Source organism: Plasmodium brasilianum, chromosome 6, assembly GCF_023973825.1.
Source record: "Plasmodium brasilianum strain Bolivian I chromosome 6, whole genome shotgun sequence".
Lineage (NCBI taxonomy): Eukaryota > Apicomplexa > Aconoidasida > Haemosporida > Plasmodiidae > Plasmodium > Plasmodium brasilianum.
Genome location: NC_090119.1, coordinates 379,120 through 399,700, shown reverse-complemented (window position 1 = coordinate 399,700; position 20,581 = coordinate 379,120). Strand labels below are relative to the sequence as shown.

The window sequence follows — 20,581 nt, the reverse complement described above, 5'->3', positions numbered from 1 at the left end:
AAATGTTTTGCCTCAAATAAAATAAAAACTAAAAACATATTAAGAGTAACAAGAAAATAAAGTTATATATTAACAACTAAAAAGAGATGGTGAAGTAAGCGAATAATGATGATGAACAAAAGAATACGGCAGAGATGAAGAGCATATGACAATATAATGGGAAGGGAAACTAAATGAAACAAAATAAAACATAAACATAATAAAAATAAACAAAATTGAGCATAAACAACATGAACAAAATAGCACATTCCCAAATAAACATAGTAGCTCATCTGTAAATAAACTGGCAAATGAGTATATTAGTTAAAGAATCTGTATATTTATGGACGAATGTGTATATTAACAGGCACATGCGTAAATATGTGTATGCGGACACAAATAAATAAGCGTATCCAGCATTGCACTGTGTCATTGAACTGAGCAGCATTTTCCCCATTTTTTCTAAAAATTAATATTAAAAGATTATACATTGAAAAAAAAAAAAAAAAAAAAAAAATAATAATAATAATAATAATAAGTTTTATTCATTTGTGCAAACACTTGAAATGTGGATAGAGTTTACATATACATATATCGTAAGCAAAAATTAAAATAACCTTATTTTTTTTGTTCGTTTTGCTGTAAGAATTTCTTTCATATTTGGCTATTTTATAGCCACTGTTCCCTAGAAGAAAAAAAAAAATTCTATTGCAAAAAAAGAAAGGAGAATATAAAATGAAGCGGAAATGGATGTAATAAATTGCAAGCGGAATAATATGGCACGAAACGAAATCTAAAAAGGTACATGAGAATAAGGAATAATAAAAAAATATGCAACATGCACATTTCGAATATAGTAAATATTCTTAAAACTTCCGGATTACTTTCAAAAAAGCCTTTCTCAGTATACTCTTTGCCACATTCATGTGCATCAGAATATCTATGAGGCAAGCAAAAGTTCTTTTTGCATTTCTTACAAATGTAATTGTTAATGTCATTCAAAACCTGAAAAGTTTAAGTTTTGAATAAGAAGAATGTTTTTTTTTTTTTTTTATTGCATGTACAGGTAAATTGCATAACTGTATATATTTAAAAAAAAAAAAAAAAAATGTAAAGTGACAATATGATCACATTTCAATTTCTCTTAGATATGTGTTAATTCATATTTATGTAGTTCTAATTTGAAGGAAAATAATCATTCTTTTCTTTTACTTTGTTTTGCTTTCCTTTTTTTTTTTTTTTTTTTTTTTAATTCATTACAGTTTTACAGCCTTTTTTGTTACATATAATTATGGTCCTTTTCTTTTTTTTATATGAACACTTATAAATTAAATGCTTTTCTATTTCTTCCTCCTTCTACGTATTCATAAAAAGAGTATGTATTATTTAATGATATACACATCTTTGAGAATGATATGAACGCATAATGAGAAAGATAATTTACATGCGAAATCTGCCCCATGTCTTGACACTTACAGCACATACGCGAATGTAAGTATGTATATATATATATATATAAGTACACGTATATGTATATAGGCACGTATTTATATTTATATATTTATATATGTGCACATAAATATATAAATCCCATGTATTCCATTTTCATCACAGCAAAACTGATTTTTAAGGTTTCTTCACTTTTTAGCTTACATCAGGTAGAACCAGGTCGCAGTATTCACATAATACAACTTTATTTAAATCTATATTTTTTAACCTGGAGCAAGTATGTTCTTGAACTTTTCTATGAAATTCGCAAAACTGTATGAGTGAAAAGACATATAAAATAAATGTGTTACAACAGCAATAAGTAAAATAAAATGGTATATTTATAAACGATTTTTTTTTTTTTTTTTCGTTTTTGTTTTTTCTTCCTTTTTTTGAAAAAATAAATCATAAAGTTTCTTACAGTTGTTTATATACTCTATATTTTGATATATATGTATTTTTTTTTCACTTGTTTACTAAAACAGGTATTTGTAATCTTTACAACTTTAATTTCATTATATATATATAACTTTATATTTGTATGAATTTTACTATTTTTTATTTTTTAAAGTGTACATTTAAACCGCAATATTCACATTTAAATGGAAGAAAATCATGATTTCTACATCCGTCCAATTCACATTTTTTAGAAAGATCAGAAAAGTAAGCCATGTTTAAATTTTTGTTGTATTTTTACCTTTTAGTTAAGTATATTCTGGTCATTTTTTGTACTTTATTTAAACTTTTTTTTTTTTTTTTTTTGCATTGTTTTGCATATATTTTGTTAATATTTTTCCCATTTTGTTCTTATTATTTTTGATGTTACGTTCTTTTTTAATGTTTTTTCATTTTTTAGTTTTTTCGTATCCCTGTTCTTATTTTTATTCCCATTTTGTTCTTACTTTTTTTCACATTCACTGTTCATATTTTTTATCTATTTTTTTTTTTTTTTTAATTTTATTTTCATTTAACATTAAAAAAAAAAAAAAAATATAATGATAACAAAACAATGTTTTACTTATATTTATTTTTACCGGACAATGCCATATAACGAATGACTTTCGAAATAGATTAGTTTATTTTCTACTTTTAATATTGTGGGAAAAAAAAAAAAAAAAAATGTAAAAACTATTACATAAAATAGTGGATCATTGTTTAACATAAAAATATTGCTGCAACTCTCGGCGAATAATAATGATTTTATTTATTTATTTGTTCGCTTGTTCACTGCATGTTTATTTATTTTCCTTATTTCTTTGTACAATTCATTAAATCGCATAATTAGTTATTCGCATAATTAGTTATTCGCTTAATCTATTCGCTTAATCTATTCGCTTAATCTATTCGCTTAATCATTTATTTGATTAATCATTTATTCGCTTAATCATCTATTCGCTTAATCATCTATTCGCTTAATCATTTACTCGCTTAATCATTTACTCGCTTAATCATTTACTCGCTTAATCATTTTTCATCTGTTCATTTTCCCATTAGTTCTTTTTATTTTCTCTGAAGGATGTAACTATTTATATGCGTTAATGTGTACAACGCGTGTAAATTTTTGGCGGATTCTCTCTACACAGTACTACTTTACTAAAAATTTGTACACACATGGGCATTTATGTGCACATGTATTTCTATATATGTAGACACATACATTAATATATAAAAAAACTTTTCTTTCTTTTTTTTTATTTTATTTAACCTATATTAATAATAAAACAGTAAAATATAATATACCCATGTTAACTCCCCACATCAAACAAAACTGTATTGTGTTATACATATTCTGAAATATATCAAATTTTTTAATTAAAGGTAATTTTAAAAATTATATATGTATCACTAGTTGAAGAAAAAATAAAGAAAAAAATTCCTGTTAAAAAATTTTTAATTTCAGAAAACACCACGTCATTTAATATATTTTATTTTTTTTTTTTTTTTAATTTTTGTGCACAATGTACATAAACTCTTTTTAATGTTTCACCCTAAAATTAAAAAAAAAAAAAATTACTACTTTTTATTTATTTTATACATTTTATTTACGTCGTTGTTCAGCGGTTAAAAATTGTTCGAAAAAATATTTTTTCAGTTAATACTAAAAATGAAAAAGGTGTAACATTATACATGTATACTCCTTGTAACCTTCTATCATATGTACATCCATATATATATATATATATATATATATATATATATATACGCTCATATTATACAAGTATGTGTAAGTGCACGCGTGGTAATGCTAAATATACTGCTTTTGACGAGTTATATATTTGCTTTAAAAAAATAAATATTTCGTACGTTATATAAGTACAATAATTTTAAAACGTTCATGTATATATATATATATATATATAATACTTATGTGCGTATATACATATATGCGTATATACATATATGCTTATATACATATATGCTTATATACATATATGCTTATATACATATATAAATATATATACATACTTATATAAAGCAAATGTTTTATCTTAGCCCCCTGCAGTGTCTTCCCCTTTTTAGCAGTTTTAATGAACTCCTCCTTTTTATGAATTTTATTATGTACATCATTAACTTCGTTTTTATGTATATATTTTTTTTCGTCTTCTTCAGCCTTTTCCTTGTTATCCTTTTTTTCTCCTTTTTCCTGTCGCTCTCCGTTTCACTTTTTTTGTTATGTTCTCTTTTCTTTTTCTTTTACGTTTTAATAGAATTTGAAGAAAAAATAGAAGAAAAGAATGTAAAGAGCCAAGAATTATTATGTTTTTTATATATCATCTAATATATTTTTTTTTTTTTTTTTAATTTTAGTAAATAGCTACAATATAACTAAAATTAGTAACAACTCATTTTTACATTCAAAATTTATATATGACAATGTAAGTAAAAGAAAGGAGAAAAGAAAAAAGGGTACTCCACAGAATGTACAAAGACATTATAATTTTACTATTGAACATTTTCCATGTAAAACTGAAATATTAGAAAACAAAGATGAGTATTTTTTTAAAAGCAATCAAACGTTTTCTCAGTTACGTATTCATGGTACCTTAGTAGAAGAATTAAAAAAATATAATATTAATGTACCATCAATTATTCAGTCAGATTTATTAGAATATTATAACAAAAATTTTGAAAAATTGAAAAATGTTATCATAGGGGCAGAAAATGGCATAGGAAAAACTTTATCTTATATAATTCTCATTTTAAATCATATATTGAAACAACCAAAAATTCAAAATACACGTGTTCTCATTTTTCAGTACAACAGCTTGTTAAGTAAACAATGCTATGATATTATAAAGCGCCTTTCAAAGTAATTTTTCAAACATTATGAGACAAAAAAAATAAAATAAAATAAAATAATTTTTTTTTTTTATTTTTGCGTATCGTGTCGTCGTAGCAGTAGCGGCTCTATTTTTCTCAAACATTCCGTGTGTACGGGCACGTGTATATGTTTGTGTATGGATATGTGCATATGTTTGTGTATGCGTATGTGCATATGTTTGTGTATGCGTATGGGCATATTTATGTGCGCACTTATGTATTCATAGTACATGCAACCCATTTCCCGTGTGATATTTTTTTCAGAAAAATAAAGGTAAAGACGGTTAACCTGAAGGGGGAAGATTCAATTAATGAAATCAGCAATTTAATTGTAATATGTTCTCCTGTGAGATTTGTTACCTATATGAAAGAGAACAAGGAAAATATAGTAAATTTTTTGCAAAATTTAAATTTTTTTATAATAGATGAAGTAGATTTAATGTTTGATAAACCGTACATTAAATATATCAGTACCGTTTATGACGAAATGAACAAACTAAATAACAACAAAGTTGTTTCAATAGTAACGTCATCTACTATATCAAATAAGGGGAAAAAGTCCATACAGAACAATATAATGAAATATGTAACTAATTCAGTTGTTATAAAAACAAATTATTTGCATAATATTCATCCATTTATTAATTATCATTTTGTAAATTTACCAGTTTATAATGTTAAGACAAAAATTGATACTATGAAAAATATTATTTTAAAGGAAAATTTAAAAAAAAAAATAATTATTTTTTGTAATACTGTTAAAAGTTGTAATAGTGTATTTAGTTTATTAAAATCAGATTTTGATAACATTTTTGCTTTTAATTCTTCATTTAAAAAAGATGACTTGTTCATAATTTTGGAACTTTTTAAAAATTCAGAAAATCCTATACTTGTAACAACAGATATAATACATAGAGGAGTTGATATAAAAGATATTACTCATCTTTTTCATTTTGACTCACCAACAAATATTATAGTCTACACGCATAGGTAAAAAAAACAAATAGTAACAACATGATAAGTACCCATTTTTTAACAAAATTCAATTGTTCATATATCAATTATATATTTGCATTAATATTACTAAAAAGAAGTTATATAATAATACATTAAAACAAAAAAAACAAATAGAACAAAAAAAATTGCTACAATGTAATGAGCACTAATATAATAGACATCTCAACTACCACGTTATGTACACTTGTCAAGTAAAGCGCGCTTCGTATATGTGTACAATATTTTTATGCATTTTATAAAACGTTTTTTCAAATGTATTAGCAGCGAATGTAGAAATTGTTTAAATTGCATGTACTGTTAATGTTAAAAAAAAAAAAAAAAAAAAGAAGAAGAAAAAAAAGAAGAAAATTACAAATTATGAATTACGAATTATGAATTACGAATTATGAATTACAAATTATGAATTACAAATCATGAATTACAAATCATGAATTATAAATCAGAAATTATAACTGCATTAAATGTTACAAAAAAAAAAAAATTTGTGCACATATAAGTGCATAGTACGTGTGGGTAGAAGTTATTTAGTTATCTCTTTTTCTTTATATTGTATGTTTATACTGTATGTTTATATTACATGCACATGTATATGCACATGCGTGTATACATGTACATGTATAAATATGTATGTGCATTTCCCTTGAGCAGGAACGGAAGGATATCCAGGGGAGCGAGCACTGGTGATATATACATTTTCAATAATTTAGAAAACTTAGTAACAAGAAAGATATATGAACTTCATAAAAATAATGTAAAGTTTGAAGACATTTTTAGCAGAAAAAGATCTTTACGGAAAAATTATAAAAGGGAGTTGAAAAAATAGTAGTAGTAGTAGTAATAGTAATAGTAGTAGTAGTAGTAGTAGTAGTAGTAATAGTAGTAGTAGTAGTAGTAGTAATAGTAGTAGTAGTAGTAGTGATGTAAAGGAAGTAGCTGTACACATGTATTAAAATGGCATGTGAACGACAGATGGAAAAGACACCTACTTATATAAATCGTTTATTTCTTCTAATTTTTTCTTTAAATCCCCATCGTTTGTTTTTTCGTTCACGCCTTTTTTTAAATTTTGAATAAACTGCAATTTTTTTTTTTTTTTTTTTTTTTTGAATTAAAATAAATTTTAAAAAAAGAAAAAAAAAATGGAATAAAATAAAGCGCAGCGAAATAAAATGAAATAAAACAAAATAAAACGATACGGAATTATTTATAACAAGATAAAACAAAATAACATAAACATAAATAAATTACACAAACACGAAAAAAATATGAGCATGTTAATGATTATAGAGACTTGTTACCTGTAGCGTCACAGATATCTTTTTTAATTTTTTATTTTTGTTCTTTTCCAATTCGAGTAGATTCTATGAAATAGATGTACGAAAATGGAAGTATATGTATACGTGTGTATGCATGCATGCATGTATGTGAGCACATTCCTTAATAGTAAAATCTCCGATACTTAAAAAAATCGTAGACACTATTGATGTAAAAGAATAAAATAGTTATTCAAAAAACAATTTTTTAAATTACTTGAAATTTATCTTTGCAGTCATTATACTCTTTATTTAATGATGATAATTCACTGTATGTGTCTTTTATTGCACTGTTTAATTCATCTGTGCTTTTTTGACAAACTTTTATTTTATCCCACATTTCATAAATACTTCCTGCGTAAACAGAGGATTCTAACGACTCCATTATTTCGTTTATTTCTCTTCTTGATTTTTTTCTTTAAAATGATAAATTAAATGCAATTTTTTATGTGTACTGTAGGTGCGTCTAGTGGCGTTTATATAAGTATGTATGTACATATATGCATATGCATACATATATATGTGTACTTGCGTGTATGCATATGCTTAGGCATGCATTCATCTGCGAATATTACATGACAATTTTCGCCAACATTATATACTCGCACATGTGCGCATACTTATACACATGCATATACTTTTATATATGCCTTTTTCGCTCCACAATTTTTGTTCTTTTTTTAAGCATACTTGAATTCTTCATATTTTTGTTCTTTCCCCTGAATAGAATCAGGTAGATCACTCAACAGAGTGCTCACATTTTGTAATTTCCTTTTTTGCATAGATATTTCCTTCTTTAAATTTAGGTAACTGAATTCTTTATCTTTTTGTACATCGTCAACAGTGTCTATATAAATACCATTATTTTTTATAAGTCTCTCAGACTCTTCAATTTTTTTGTGCTCTTCTTTTTTTATTTTTTCTTTTATATCCAATATCTTGTGCATTTCCTCATTTTTTTTGTGCATATTATCAACGAAGTTGTAAAAATCCTTTTTCTTCTCGTCCATTTTCAAAAGGTCAAAAATGTCAATCATTACAAAACTGAAGGAAGTACTAGCGTTAAAAAGCATACACAGTTAGATATATACACATGTGCAAACATGTACAAGCATACACATAAATACCTATCACAAACTGTTTAACTATATATGCTTTAAAAAGTTAAAACAAAAAAATTGCATTGTTCGTATATTTATTTCAATAACCAACTGTCTCGTTAAGAAGCGTTACGGATAAATAGGGATGTGTACGCATTTATTTATTTATTTATTTTTTATTTTTATTTTTTTTTTTTTATTACTTGTTCATATTTTATTAGAGAAATTTAGTTATATATTATGATTTTTATTACTTTTTTTTTTTTTTTTATTTCTTGTTCATATTTTATTTGGACAAATGTAGTAATATATTCTGATTCTTTTTTTTTTTTTTTTTTTGCATTTTGGCTTTTTAGGAAATTCAAAAATGTAATATATGAAACATTTACCGAATAATACAATAACAGAATGAAAAGGAAAACTTATCAACATACGTGATGTTGTAACAGGTTATTTAGCGGAACTTTTTTTTTTTTTTTTTTTTTTTTTTTTATAAAAATATATTCAAAATAATATGCTACTAAATAGAGTATGATAAATTAGGTAGAACAGACACATACATATTGGTAAAAAAGGAATCCCTTTAACTTTATAATTCTATATATACAACGAATTGCTACTGTTTACTGGAAGAAAAATAAACTAAACCTCTCTTATTAAGGCTTCCTTCTTTTTTGTTTATTAAAATAGTTTGTTATTATGATTTGTATTATAATTTGCACATAAAAAAGAATAAAAAAAAAAAAAAAAAAAAAAATTGAGCTGTATTTATTTCACCATTTTGTACTAATTTTTACATACGATTCTTATGTATTGGTACATTTTTAATTGAATGGACAACCACTTATATATAATTTATACTTCTTTAAATATAAAATACGCATTTTAGGCGAAATTATTTTTGTGCAAATATTATATAGACATTTGATCAAAAAAGGAACGAGCTAAAAAGTAAAATATAACTGATGTAATAAGAAAAAGAAAGGACGTAGGACTTTTATTGTTGCTTCTTATTTTCCCCCTTCACTCTTTATATTTCATCTCATCATTCCCAGTTCTACCTCATTACAACGTTTATTATACATTGTCATACAATTATGTCTTGCAAAAATAAAAAAAATATTATTACATTATCGAACATAACATTTACATTACAACGCTATTTAATATGACAAGAAAAGAATTTATTTGTGTGCTCCTATATATCTAAGTGTTTATGAATTACGTTTAAATGAAAAAAAATATATGTACCGATGGTACATCAACAGATATCGCATTACAGCAAACAAATTAGCAAAAAAAAAAAAAAAATTAATTAAGCTTTTTATTTAACTTGGAATAGTAGAAGTATGGTAACAAGCATATTCATTATAGTGGAGCATAAATGCAAGAAATTTTTTTTACCATCCTTTCTCATTTGTGCTCACCCCTATCGTTCAAAAGTACGTATGCACATAAGTACAAATACATACGTACATACATACATATATATATGTATATATGTATGTATATGTGTGCAAGATCATACCTTTTCTATAAAGTGCAAGTTTCACCGCTCTAATGGTCCATCTTTATGCTTAGTGATACCTTCCGAATTTGTTAATGCCATACCTTATTTTTCATCTTCGTTTTTAATCCTGAATATTGCGAATATGTAAATGCAAAAAATGCGTATGCATATATCCATAATATATAAAGTATGTACATTTTTGTGTATATTTTTTCATTCGCAGAAATGTTAGAAAAAGATAGAGAAAACGAAAGCTAAATGAAAACGAAACGAAAGCTGAATGAAAACGAAACGAAAGCTAAACAAAAACGAAACGAAAGCTAAACAAAAACGAAACGAAAGCTAAACAAAAACGAAACAAAAGCTAAATGAAAACGAAAAAGAAAACTAACGATTTTATTATGGACCTTTTTTTTTCCTCATACCATTTCATATTTTGAACTGAATGCCATATTATCATCCCGCCAACTTATAGTGAATAGATTAATTTTTTTTTTTTTTCCCCTTCCCCCTTTACAATTAAAATGATTTGGATCATATTTGCATTATGTAATATACTATAGTAAGATAAATTTCCCCACTTGAAAAGAAAAGCGACGCAGAACAGTTTCATATAATCATCCTATTTTCTTTTTTCCGTCCGCTCTTCTCTGTACTTTGGCCCTTTTTCTTTTTCACGTCCACCTCAACTTCCACGCGTACATTTACTACTTCCCTTTTTTGATAATTTCCCATTTTTTCGAATAAGAAAAAAATTAAACTAAAAAAAAAAAAAAAAGAAAAGAAAAAAAGAAAAGAAAAAAAGAAAAAAAAATAGAAAATAGAATAGAAAATAGAATAGAAAATAGAATAGAAAATAGAATAGAAAATAGAATAGAAAATAGAATAGAAAATAGAATAGAAAATAGAATAGAAAATAGAATAGAAAATAGAATAGAAAATAGAATAGAAAAGAAAAGAAAAGGAAAAAAAGAAGCATGAAACCTTCATTTTGTAGTATTCTGAATAATGTTGGTAGAAAATTAAAAATTCATATCACTCTTTATTTGTTGTTGTTTTGTATACACTTACATTTGCACAAGACAGATAAAACAGTGATAGTTAAGTTTATTAACAAGAATTTATTTATACATCCAAATAGCAGATATTCCTCCACTTTTAAGAAAAATTTTATTTTTAAAAGGCTGAAGGATGATGGTAAAATAAAAATGCATGAAAAGGGAAACCCTCCTGGAAGTACTGAGGCCCCAGGTGCGGCTCTAAATGTTCCCCTAAGAGTTAGGTCAAGGGCTGCATTATGTGCTTCTCGAAGTAACTGCACAACTAATTCATCAAGTACGTCCTCTAGCACGGATTTAAAGGCTGTTGCCAAGGCGTATCTTAGCCCGGATGGGGAGGGGGAAGCGGAAAAAGAGGAATATTCAGAGGAGGATGGTAAGGACGACGCCCTTACTGATATGAATAATAGCCCGGGTGGAGGGAAGGGAGAAGATAAATTTTCCGAAGTAGCAGAAATAAACAAAAACATTGTACAGTTTTTAGAAAACAAAGGAATAAAATATATGACGAAAATTCAAGCGCAGAGTTTTAAGCCCATATATGAGGGAAGGGACATAATTGGAAGATCCGAAACAGGATCAGGAAAAACGCTAGCCTTTGCCTTACCATTAGTTGAAAAGTTATATAAATTGAAAGGAGGGAATAATGGAATGGCTGAACTGCATGGCCGGTATAAGGACTCATATAGAGTAGAGCAATCAAATGAGAACGGGAGCGGGAGCGGGAGCGGGAACAAGAACTACAGTGCGAATGAAAAGTACAGTGCGAATGAAAAGTACAGTGCGAATGAAAAGTACAGTGCGAATGAAAAGTACAGTGCGAATGAGAACTATAGTGCGAGTGAGAATAAGAACCCATATATACTGGTTCTAGAACCCACCAGAGAGTTGTCAAAACAAGTTGAAAATACGTTTAAGGAGATTTCCCAGTTTTATAATTTTAATATTATGTCCATATATGGTGGTGAAAATTATACGTATCAAGAAAATAAATTAAGAAGAGGAGTAGAAATATTGACGGGTACTCCTGGACGTATTATTGATCATATAGAAAGAAAAAATTTATCTTTAGAAAATATAAAATATCTTGTACTAGATGAAGCAGATGAGATGTTGAACTTAGGTTTTACACATGACATAGAAAGAATATTAAGTACAATAAATTTAAAAAGTGCTCAAGTATTACTATACTCAGCAACAACACCTTCATGGATTAAAGATGTTTCTTCAAAATATTTGAAGAACCCATTTTTTATAGATGTAGTGGATTCATCAAATAAGACATCTAAAAATATTAAACACATTGCTATAAAAACACCATATGATATAAAAGAAAAAGCATTATTACTAGAAGATATTATACTTGTTAAATCTAATGGAGGACAAGTCATCATATTCACCAGGACTAAGTTAGAAGCAGACATCTTATGTTCAGAAGGATCATTTAAATCTCTATCCTTTGCCGTTTTACATGGAAATATAGCTCAGACAACAAGAGAACATACTATGCAAAGATTTAGACAAGGTATGTTTCAAATTTTAATTGCTACTGATATTGCATCAAGGGGGTTAGATATAAGTAACGTCGATTTAGTTATTCAATGTTTTCCACCAAATTATTCTGCTATATATATACATAGAGCTGGAAGAACTGGAAGAGCAAATAAAAAAGGTATATCTGTTGTTTTATATTCAAATGAAGATAAACAAGATTTATTAAAAATTGAGAAAAGTTGTGGTATTAATTTTATAGTAGAACAACTTCCAAAGAACGAGGATGTTTTCCTTTCTGCATCAACTATAGCATCAAAAAAAATTGAAAATGTAAACACAGATGTATTACCATTTTTTCATCAAACAGCTCATGAATTAATACATAGATGTAATTCTTTACATATAGATCAAATAGAATTAATAGCTAGATGTCTAGCCATTATTTCAAAAAAAGAACATATAAAAAAAAGATCATTAATAAATGGATTATCTGAAACAGTTACATTAACATTTGTCAATAAAAATAGAAAATGGAAAAATGAAGACGATATTATCTATTGGATAAATAAAATTTCTAATGAACTAAATGTTAATACATTTAATAAAATTTTACAAGTTAAGATTGACAATAAAGATAGATCTTCATCCTATTTTGATCTCAATGAAAATTTAGCAGAATTATTTCTTCAAAATTTTAAAAATATGTCCAAATTGGAGCATCGAAAAATGTTCGATTTGGCCATTACGCAAAATTTACCTGAACATGTTAATGTAACTTCTGATTTTACACCCTCCACCAGATATCAGCACAGGAGAAGAAACTACTCCTATAGAAGGAGGTCCTCCTACTACTGACACGTGTGGGATACTGCGATGATGCCTCAGCGATGCCACGGTGTAATGGCAGCTGCAAATACAACTGATCTGTTACCATGCTGTTATTATTGTTCCCCTCAAAAAATAAAAAGATACTCTCACGCATATGTGTGTATCCCACGTATAGGCAATTTGCACATGCACACCACTGTCATACGCAGAGGGATACAAGAAACAAAATAGGGCGAACTGGAGGTAGAACAAAATGGAGGAAAAATAAAATTATAGCAAAGTGAGTATGTATTATGATAGAATTACAACTACACGAAAAAAAGTTAAACTTTATTTTTCTCTGAAGGACGCCCTACCGCCTGTCAAACGCCAATGAAAGTAGAAGTTAAATGAACATACACAACACTTACCCCTTTGCGAAGTTGAAAATGCACAGAATGTATTATTTTGTATCATTGCTAAAAGGCAAAATTAAGATCCTTTATAAAAATTTGTAAGGATGTTTGGGTCTATACCATACATACATTTATATTTTTGTATACCTGCTAATTAAATGACGACTTTGTTAAAAAAAAAAAAAAAAAAAAAAAAAAAAGAATGTAAAACCATACATATTGGACTTTCTTCCATACCCTCCTTTTGCTTCTTATAAATACGTTCATTTTATTTGTCATTAAATTTTCATATCTGATTAATGCATACATAAACAGATGGTCGTGCTTATTCCCTATTGTATATTTTTGGTCTACCAGCATTGATGTTGTGCACTTGTTCAAATTTTTTTTTTTTTTTTTTTTTTTGTGTGTAATTACATTTTTTTAAAAATATTGTAAAAGGGAATATTGTACCCCTTGCGCAACACCTCTTGTAACTCATGTTACGGATATCATCATGTACTTTTTTAAATCTCACCCTTTTTAATAAAAAATATATATATATATATATATGTATATATATATATATAAAATAAGTAAATATATATAATGCACATGTAGTACATATACCACAATATATTAAGTACCTATTGAACAGCACAAAATTTTTGTTCTGTGTCATCCTCTCTCCGCCATTCTTGTTTTATGTGCCTGCTTTAACCGTTCCAAATAGGTTGAGTAATTTTTTTTTTTTTTTTTTTTTTTTTTTTTTTTGCTGCCAAAATAAGCCGTGCTTCAAAGGGACCACCTTAATTTTCGTACCAGACATATATGTGTGCAATCTCCAACATATAAAAACGCATATATATTTATTTTCAAATATTTTGTATTTTTGCAAGAGTATATTTTTGTTAATTTTCGGTAAGTCCACAAGTACGCACTCGATTAAAAAAATAGATTCCCCTAATGCGTTAATGCTAAATCCCCAAGTGTTAAGACAAAATGAACCTGTTCTTTAGAAAAGTTTACCCTTTTGGTTTTAGTTTTTGTTTCAGTTTTTGTTTTTTGTTTTTCTTATTTTTAAAAAAATGTACACTATGTGAAAAATTAGATTTAGTAAATAAATTCTCCTTCAATGATGTTAAGAGGGCAAAAAATGATTTGTAAAGTGAAAATATAAATAAATACAATGTGTACTTTCCCTTTTTTTTTTTTTTTTTTTTTTTTATATTCCTCTTTCTCAAAATATTTTTCTTCAAAAATGAAATCTTAATTTTACCTTCTTAGGGTCTTGGGCTCAAGGGCATTATACCCGCTGATACATGACCTCGAAGCAGATGATGAGTTAAAATGATATTATAATATAATGCTGTGTAATATTTATGTTTTTAGATTATCAGCAGCACGAGCGTACGTGTCTACACAAGTGCACACACTCACATTTGTATGTATGTATGTATGTATGTATGTATGTATGTATGTATGTATATATGTATGTATGTATATATGTACGTATATATATGTACATATGTATATAAGTATGTATTTATGTATGCATGTACGTACGTATATATATGTACATATGTATATAAGTATGTATTTATGTATGCATGTACGTACGTATATATATGTACATATGTATATAAGTATGTATTTATGTATGCATGTACGTACGTATATATATGTACATATGTACGTTTTTAAAAGGAGCATCTCAACTGCGGGAAACACGTATGACGAATTGTCCTTCCCTAACCCTTTTGATCATCCGGAAGAATGTGTATTATCCTTGGGGTATTTTATAACACAGTATTTAAATGAATTTAACGCAATATATTAGAATTTTATACAACTAATATATTATTATTTTTTTTTTTTTTTCCCTTCTAAAACTTTTGAACATATATATATATGTTTATGCCAGAATAAGCCATTCATGGCTGTGTGATCCTTCTCATCTGTTAAGTTTAGAAGATCAATTGAACATTGAAGCAATTCTGCTCAAAATACGGGATATGAATTTTCATAAATGCTCAGATAACGGAACTTATTATTACCAAGTAAAGAGAAGCAGTACAAATATGGGCTTATAAATATGGACATATATTATACATGCACACAATTATGTGAAAACGCAGTTAAAGAAGTTTACATGTGTACATCCGTGTGTATATTTTTAATTCCCTCATCATGAAAATTACTCCACTTTGTTTTATCTTCTTAACCCCTCTTCAGGTATCCGTGGCCATAGTGCCTCAAATTTTTGTAGGTAAAAACAGCTCCTATGAAAAGTCGGCTAACCATTTTTCTCAAAATTTACTGAGAAAATGGGGAATAGGAAATAAAGAATGTCATGATGGAATTTTATTAGTTTATATAAAACAATTAGGAAGTTTTATTGTAGCTAAAAGAGAAGGTGTTGAAGATAAATTTGTAAATGAAAAAGAAATAAGAAAGCAATTTATGAGAACTTATTTTGCTACAGGGTCTATCGGAAATGCCATAATTGAGTCTTTAAAATATATTAACAAGCAGTTGCCCTCAAAACCGCAAGGTATAATATATAAAGTGCATACACTTACACGTATATATAAATATGTATATACAAAACCTGTAAACATGACTGATCACATTCTGTTAAAAACTATTATGTTGTTTACAGTCCTTATGTTTACAATTCTTAAGTTGTTAATAATGCAGTGCATACACCCTTTCGATACCCTTACATTTTCATAATTTACTTAACATGAACTTTTTTATGTTTCTTAATGACGCACGTATTTATCGTACACCGTATCGTATCGGGACGCGTTGTTCCGTTCTATTTACGAGGTGCATTCCCCATTATATCTGTGGGCGCTTTGTTATTTTGCATTGCATTATAACATTATATTACACTTTATCGTGTTGCATTTTTTTGTGTTACATTTTGATATTTATTTTTTCTTCTTTCTTTTATTTGATATATATTTTTTCTTCTTTCTTTTATTTGATATATATTTTTTCTTCTTTCTTTTATTTGATATATATTTTTTCTTCTTTCTTTTATTTGATATATATTTTTTCTTCTTTCTTTTATTTGATATAATTTTTTCTTCTTTCTTTTATTTGATATAATTTTTTCTTCTTTCTTTTATTTGATATAATTTTTTCTTCTTTCTTTTATTTGATTTGATTTGCTTTTTTTTTTTTTTTTTTTACAGAATTAACTAACACAGCAAAAATGTTTTTATTGTTAATTCTTCTCTACGTTGTGTCCATTCTTATCATATACATAGTAACTGTTGTGTATGGTAAAAGTAAATGATGTGTGAGAGGGCTACTAAATCTTTGATGTTCTTTATCTTTCCTTTTCGAGCATTTTTGTTGCTTTGGAATATTATCGTCTTAGCGCTTCACATTTTGATGCTTCATGCATTGGCACTTTATCGCTACGGTGCTGCATAATTCGTTGTTTTATTTCATTTATTTATTTATTTATTTTTATGTTGTTTAGTTTATTTCTCTTATTTTTTTTCCTTCTTTGCTACAAAAAATAGTTAAACGGCAAAAAAGAAATGTTTTTAAGAAAAATTGTTAAAAGGTGAAAAGATCCGTTACCCATCCACACTTTTTTGATACATACCAACAAAAGCAAAACATAACGAAATGTTACAGTATAATAAAATAAAAAGAAAGTCTAACAACAAATCAGACATTTTGTTGTATATAAATACAGTTTGGTCAATATTATTATAGCAAAATTAGCGTTCTCTTTTCTATTTATTTTTTTTTTTATTGCTGTTCATGCAATTTCTCAAATTTTATTGTAGTATCCATTTACAACTGTATGCCAAAAAAAAAAAAAAAAAAATGGAAAAAATATGTACATGCAATGGGAAAAAAAAAAAAAAAGAAAAGAATAGGTTGTACAGGTAAAAACGTTCTAATTGAAATTAAAATTACCAACACATTTGTGTGTGTGAATGGACTTTTTCCTTTTTTTTCTGCATTGTACATGTGAATACAAACTGGGTACAAAAAATTGTAAAATACTGCATTCATGTATGTATGTACATATATGCATGTACGTATGTACATTTTTTGAGTACCCACTTTTGGTGCAGTACCTTCAATTTTCTCCGTAATTTTATTCCCAAAGGACTTCCAATATTGAAGCAATTTTTATTGAGAACTAAAGCAAATATACTAGAAAAAAAATAAAAATTTTGTAAAATATTTTTTTTTTTTTTTTTTTTTTTAAATAGCTAAAATAAAAATGATCCAAAAAAAAAAAAAAAAAAAAAGGTGTATTCCTCTGAATTGGAAGGACTAACATTTCTTGGAAAAGTAGATATATATATTTAGTGGAAAAATAGATATTTTACTTGGTGGAAAAGCACATATTTATATGTTGACAAAACTGATATTTTTATATTGGCAAAACAGATATTTATTTGGAAGAAAAAAAGAAATATTTTTTGGTTACATAAATATACTTGGATGATAAAAAAAAAAAAAAAAAAATAGTAGTATTACGATCCACGTTACATTTAGGATTATATAAAGCTTTATTTTAACAACGCCTACACGCGGTACTTTCCTAATTTTTTAATAAAAATCAAGATGAGAATACAACAAGATGTGATTAATTTTTTAAAAGTTGGAATAAACAAAAATGGGAATATTCTTGGTGGGACAAAAAAGGCCATGCACTGTGGCACAAAAACTAATACCATTCGATCATTTTCTTCTACACACAATTTAGAAAAAAAAAAAATGAACATGTTTACAGCAATTAATTCAGCTATGCACAATGTGTTTGAAAAAGACCCTCAGTCAATACTACTAGGTGAAGATGTAGCATTTGGGGGTGTTTTTAGGTGTTCTTTAGATTTAAGAAATAAGTATGGTGACAAAAGAGTTTTTAATACTCCTCTGTGTGAACAAGGAATAATTGGTTTTGCAATTGGGTTAGCAGAAAATGGATTTACAACAATTGCAGAAATTCAATTTGGAGATTATATTTTTCCTGCTTTTGATCAAATAGTAAATGATGTAGCTAAATATAGATACAGATCAGGTAACAGTTTTGATGTTGGTAAGTTAACTATACGATGTACATGGGGTGCAGTAGGGCATGGGGGTCTTTATCATTCACAGAGTCCAGAAGCATTTTTTGCTCATGCTTCTGGAATTAAAATTATTGTTCCTAGTGATGCATATAAAGCTAAAGGGTTATTACTATCTGCTATTAAAGATCCTAATCCTTGTTTATTTTTTGAACCAAAAATTCTCTACAGGTCATCAGTTTGTAATGTACCAGTGGAGGCATATGAATTAGAGTTAGGCAAAGCTGATGTGGTAAAACAAGGTAAAGATATAACAATTGTTACATGGGGTTCATTAGTGCATAAAATGAAAATTGCAGCTGATACTTTGTTAAAAAAACATCAAATAGATTGTGAAATAATTGATTTACAAACAATTATTCCATGGGATATTGATACTGTTCAAAAATCCGTTGAAAAAACAGGTAGACTTTTAATTACACATGAAGCTCAAGTAACCAACGGATTTGGAGCAGAAATTGCTGCCAAAATTCAAGAAAGATGTTTTTATAATTTACATTCTCCTATTAAAAGAGTGTGTGGTTATGATACTCCTTTCCCGCATGTTTATGAACCCTTTTACATTCCAGACGAGCATAAAGTTGTTTTTGAGGTGAAAAATATGATGAACGTATAAGGAAGCATCTTAGTGGTTCACCATAAATGTGGGCACATACATAAATAGATGTATTATATATATACGTATACATACATAAATAGATGTATTATATATATATATATATATTATACCTGTATTGTACATTAACCACACACATATTGCACATATATTACAAATACATATATATATATATATGTATGTACACGCATGCCCCTATATGCGGTAATACGTTAGGTAGTAAAACTTTTTTACGTTTTGTATGAAGGATGTTTCCCCCATTTTTCATTTCCCACCTTAAGGTGAACTGTACGTGTAATCATGGCAGTTTCCCTTGCCTTACTGTTACTTTAACTTGAATATACTTGTTGCACAAATGCATCAGTTCCATGTTTATATATACGTACGAATATGCATGCTTACGTTGTATATATATTTATCTATACATTTATTTATAAATTTATCTGTACATTTATATATTTATAAAATTATCTACACATTTATTTATAAAATTATCTATACATTTATTTATAAAATTATCTGTACATTTATTTATAAAATTATCTGTACATTTATTTATAAAATTATCTGTACATTTATTTATAAAATTATCTGTACATTTATTTATTTTTTTGTGAGGCATTTGTTATTTCCCCCTTTTTTTTTTAAAACATACACATCTTAAACGTATCTCTTTTACAAACACGTTGTTTTCACAAATTTGTGCACTCATGAACAGAAAAAAAAAAGAATGCTTTAAACATTTTTAGATATATATATATATATATATATATATATATGTATAACGTTGTAGAAAAAGTACATATGACAGAAGATAAAATGTTCATCAGCTTGATAACAGAGAGGGAAAAATCTTATATTATACACAAACAAAATTGTACTATACTTTCGGACGTATAAATACATACGCACTTATGTATACATATATATATATATATATATAATTTTTAAAACCGCATTTCCAAAAGGAAGCCCCTATTGTAAGATTAAGATACGTCCTTGGGTGAATTCCTCCTCCCATAAAATATAAAAATATATACACATATATTTGTATATACATTCATGTAAATATTTATACTTATGTAAACAAAATAACGTAAACACACAGTACAATTAAGTTGATGTAGAGAAGTACAAATTTTTCTTTGCTTTTCCCTCCCTACACAATTTTTTCTTTTTGATGTTATTTTGTGTTCCTACTTTTATCGGTATGATTATGCAGGGGCATATATTTAAAAAAAAAATAATAATAAAATTCAACTGTATAATCATAACATGACTCACATATGTAGTTAATTTCAAAATAAAAAAAAGTATTCATATCTATATAAAAACATGTATTATACATAAGCATAAAAAATAAATTAAAAAA

The 20,581-nt window shown here is 26.8% G+C and overlaps 5 protein-coding genes across 5 annotated transcripts; 3 read left to right on the top strand and 2 right to left on the bottom strand.

Annotated features, from left to right (window-relative positions):
• Positions 1–408: 408 nt before the first annotated feature.
• MKS88_001679 (AN1-type zinc finger protein) lies at positions 409–2,139 on the bottom strand (the record flags this gene model as incomplete). The annotated part of the gene is made up of 5 exons (XM_067214628.1): positions 409–441; positions 597–664; positions 864–984; positions 1,633–1,740; positions 2,044–2,139. 5 exons carry the CDS (start codon positions 2,137–2,139, stop codon positions 409–411), a joined length of 426 nt encoding a protein of 141 aa, XP_067074566.1.
• A 1,548-nt stretch (positions 2,140–3,687) lies between these two features.
• MKS88_001678 (ATP-dependent helicase) lies at positions 3,688–6,755 on the top strand (the record flags this gene model as incomplete). Its single annotated transcript, XM_067214627.1, has 5 exons — positions 3,688–3,706; positions 4,276–4,777; positions 5,053–5,778; positions 6,454–6,561; positions 6,629–6,755. The coding sequence occupies 5 exons, from the start codon at positions 3,688–3,690 to the stop codon at positions 6,753–6,755; spliced, it is 1,482 nt and encodes a 493-aa protein (XP_067074565.1).
• A 32-nt stretch (positions 6,756–6,787) lies between these two features.
• Positions 6,788–8,155, bottom strand: MKS88_001677 (uncharacterized protein; the record flags this gene model as incomplete). Its single annotated transcript, XM_067214625.1, has 4 exons — positions 6,788–6,880; positions 7,104–7,166; positions 7,336–7,534; positions 7,809–8,155. 4 exons carry the CDS (start codon positions 8,153–8,155, stop codon positions 6,788–6,790), a joined length of 702 nt encoding a protein of 233 aa, XP_067074564.1.
• Positions 8,156–10,705: 2,550 nt separating this feature from the next.
• Positions 10,706–17,660, top strand: MKS88_001676 (ATP-dependent helicase; the record flags this gene model as incomplete). Its single annotated transcript, XM_067214624.1, has 8 exons — positions 10,706–13,119; positions 13,284–13,388; positions 14,770–14,826; positions 15,190–15,276; positions 15,407–15,542; positions 15,718–16,036; positions 17,117–17,204; positions 17,624–17,660. The coding sequence occupies 8 exons, from the start codon at positions 10,706–10,708 to the stop codon at positions 17,658–17,660; spliced, it is 3,243 nt and encodes a 1,080-aa protein (XP_067074563.1).
• A 427-nt stretch (positions 17,661–18,087) lies between these two features.
• On the top strand, positions 18,088–19,209 carry MKS88_001675 (2-oxoisovalerate dehydrogenase subunit beta; the record flags this gene model as incomplete). Its single annotated transcript, XM_067214623.1, has 1 exon — positions 18,088–19,209. One exon carries the CDS (start codon positions 18,088–18,090, stop codon positions 19,207–19,209), a length of 1,122 nt encoding a protein of 373 aa, XP_067074562.1.
• Positions 19,210–20,581: the final 1,372 nt, after the last annotated feature.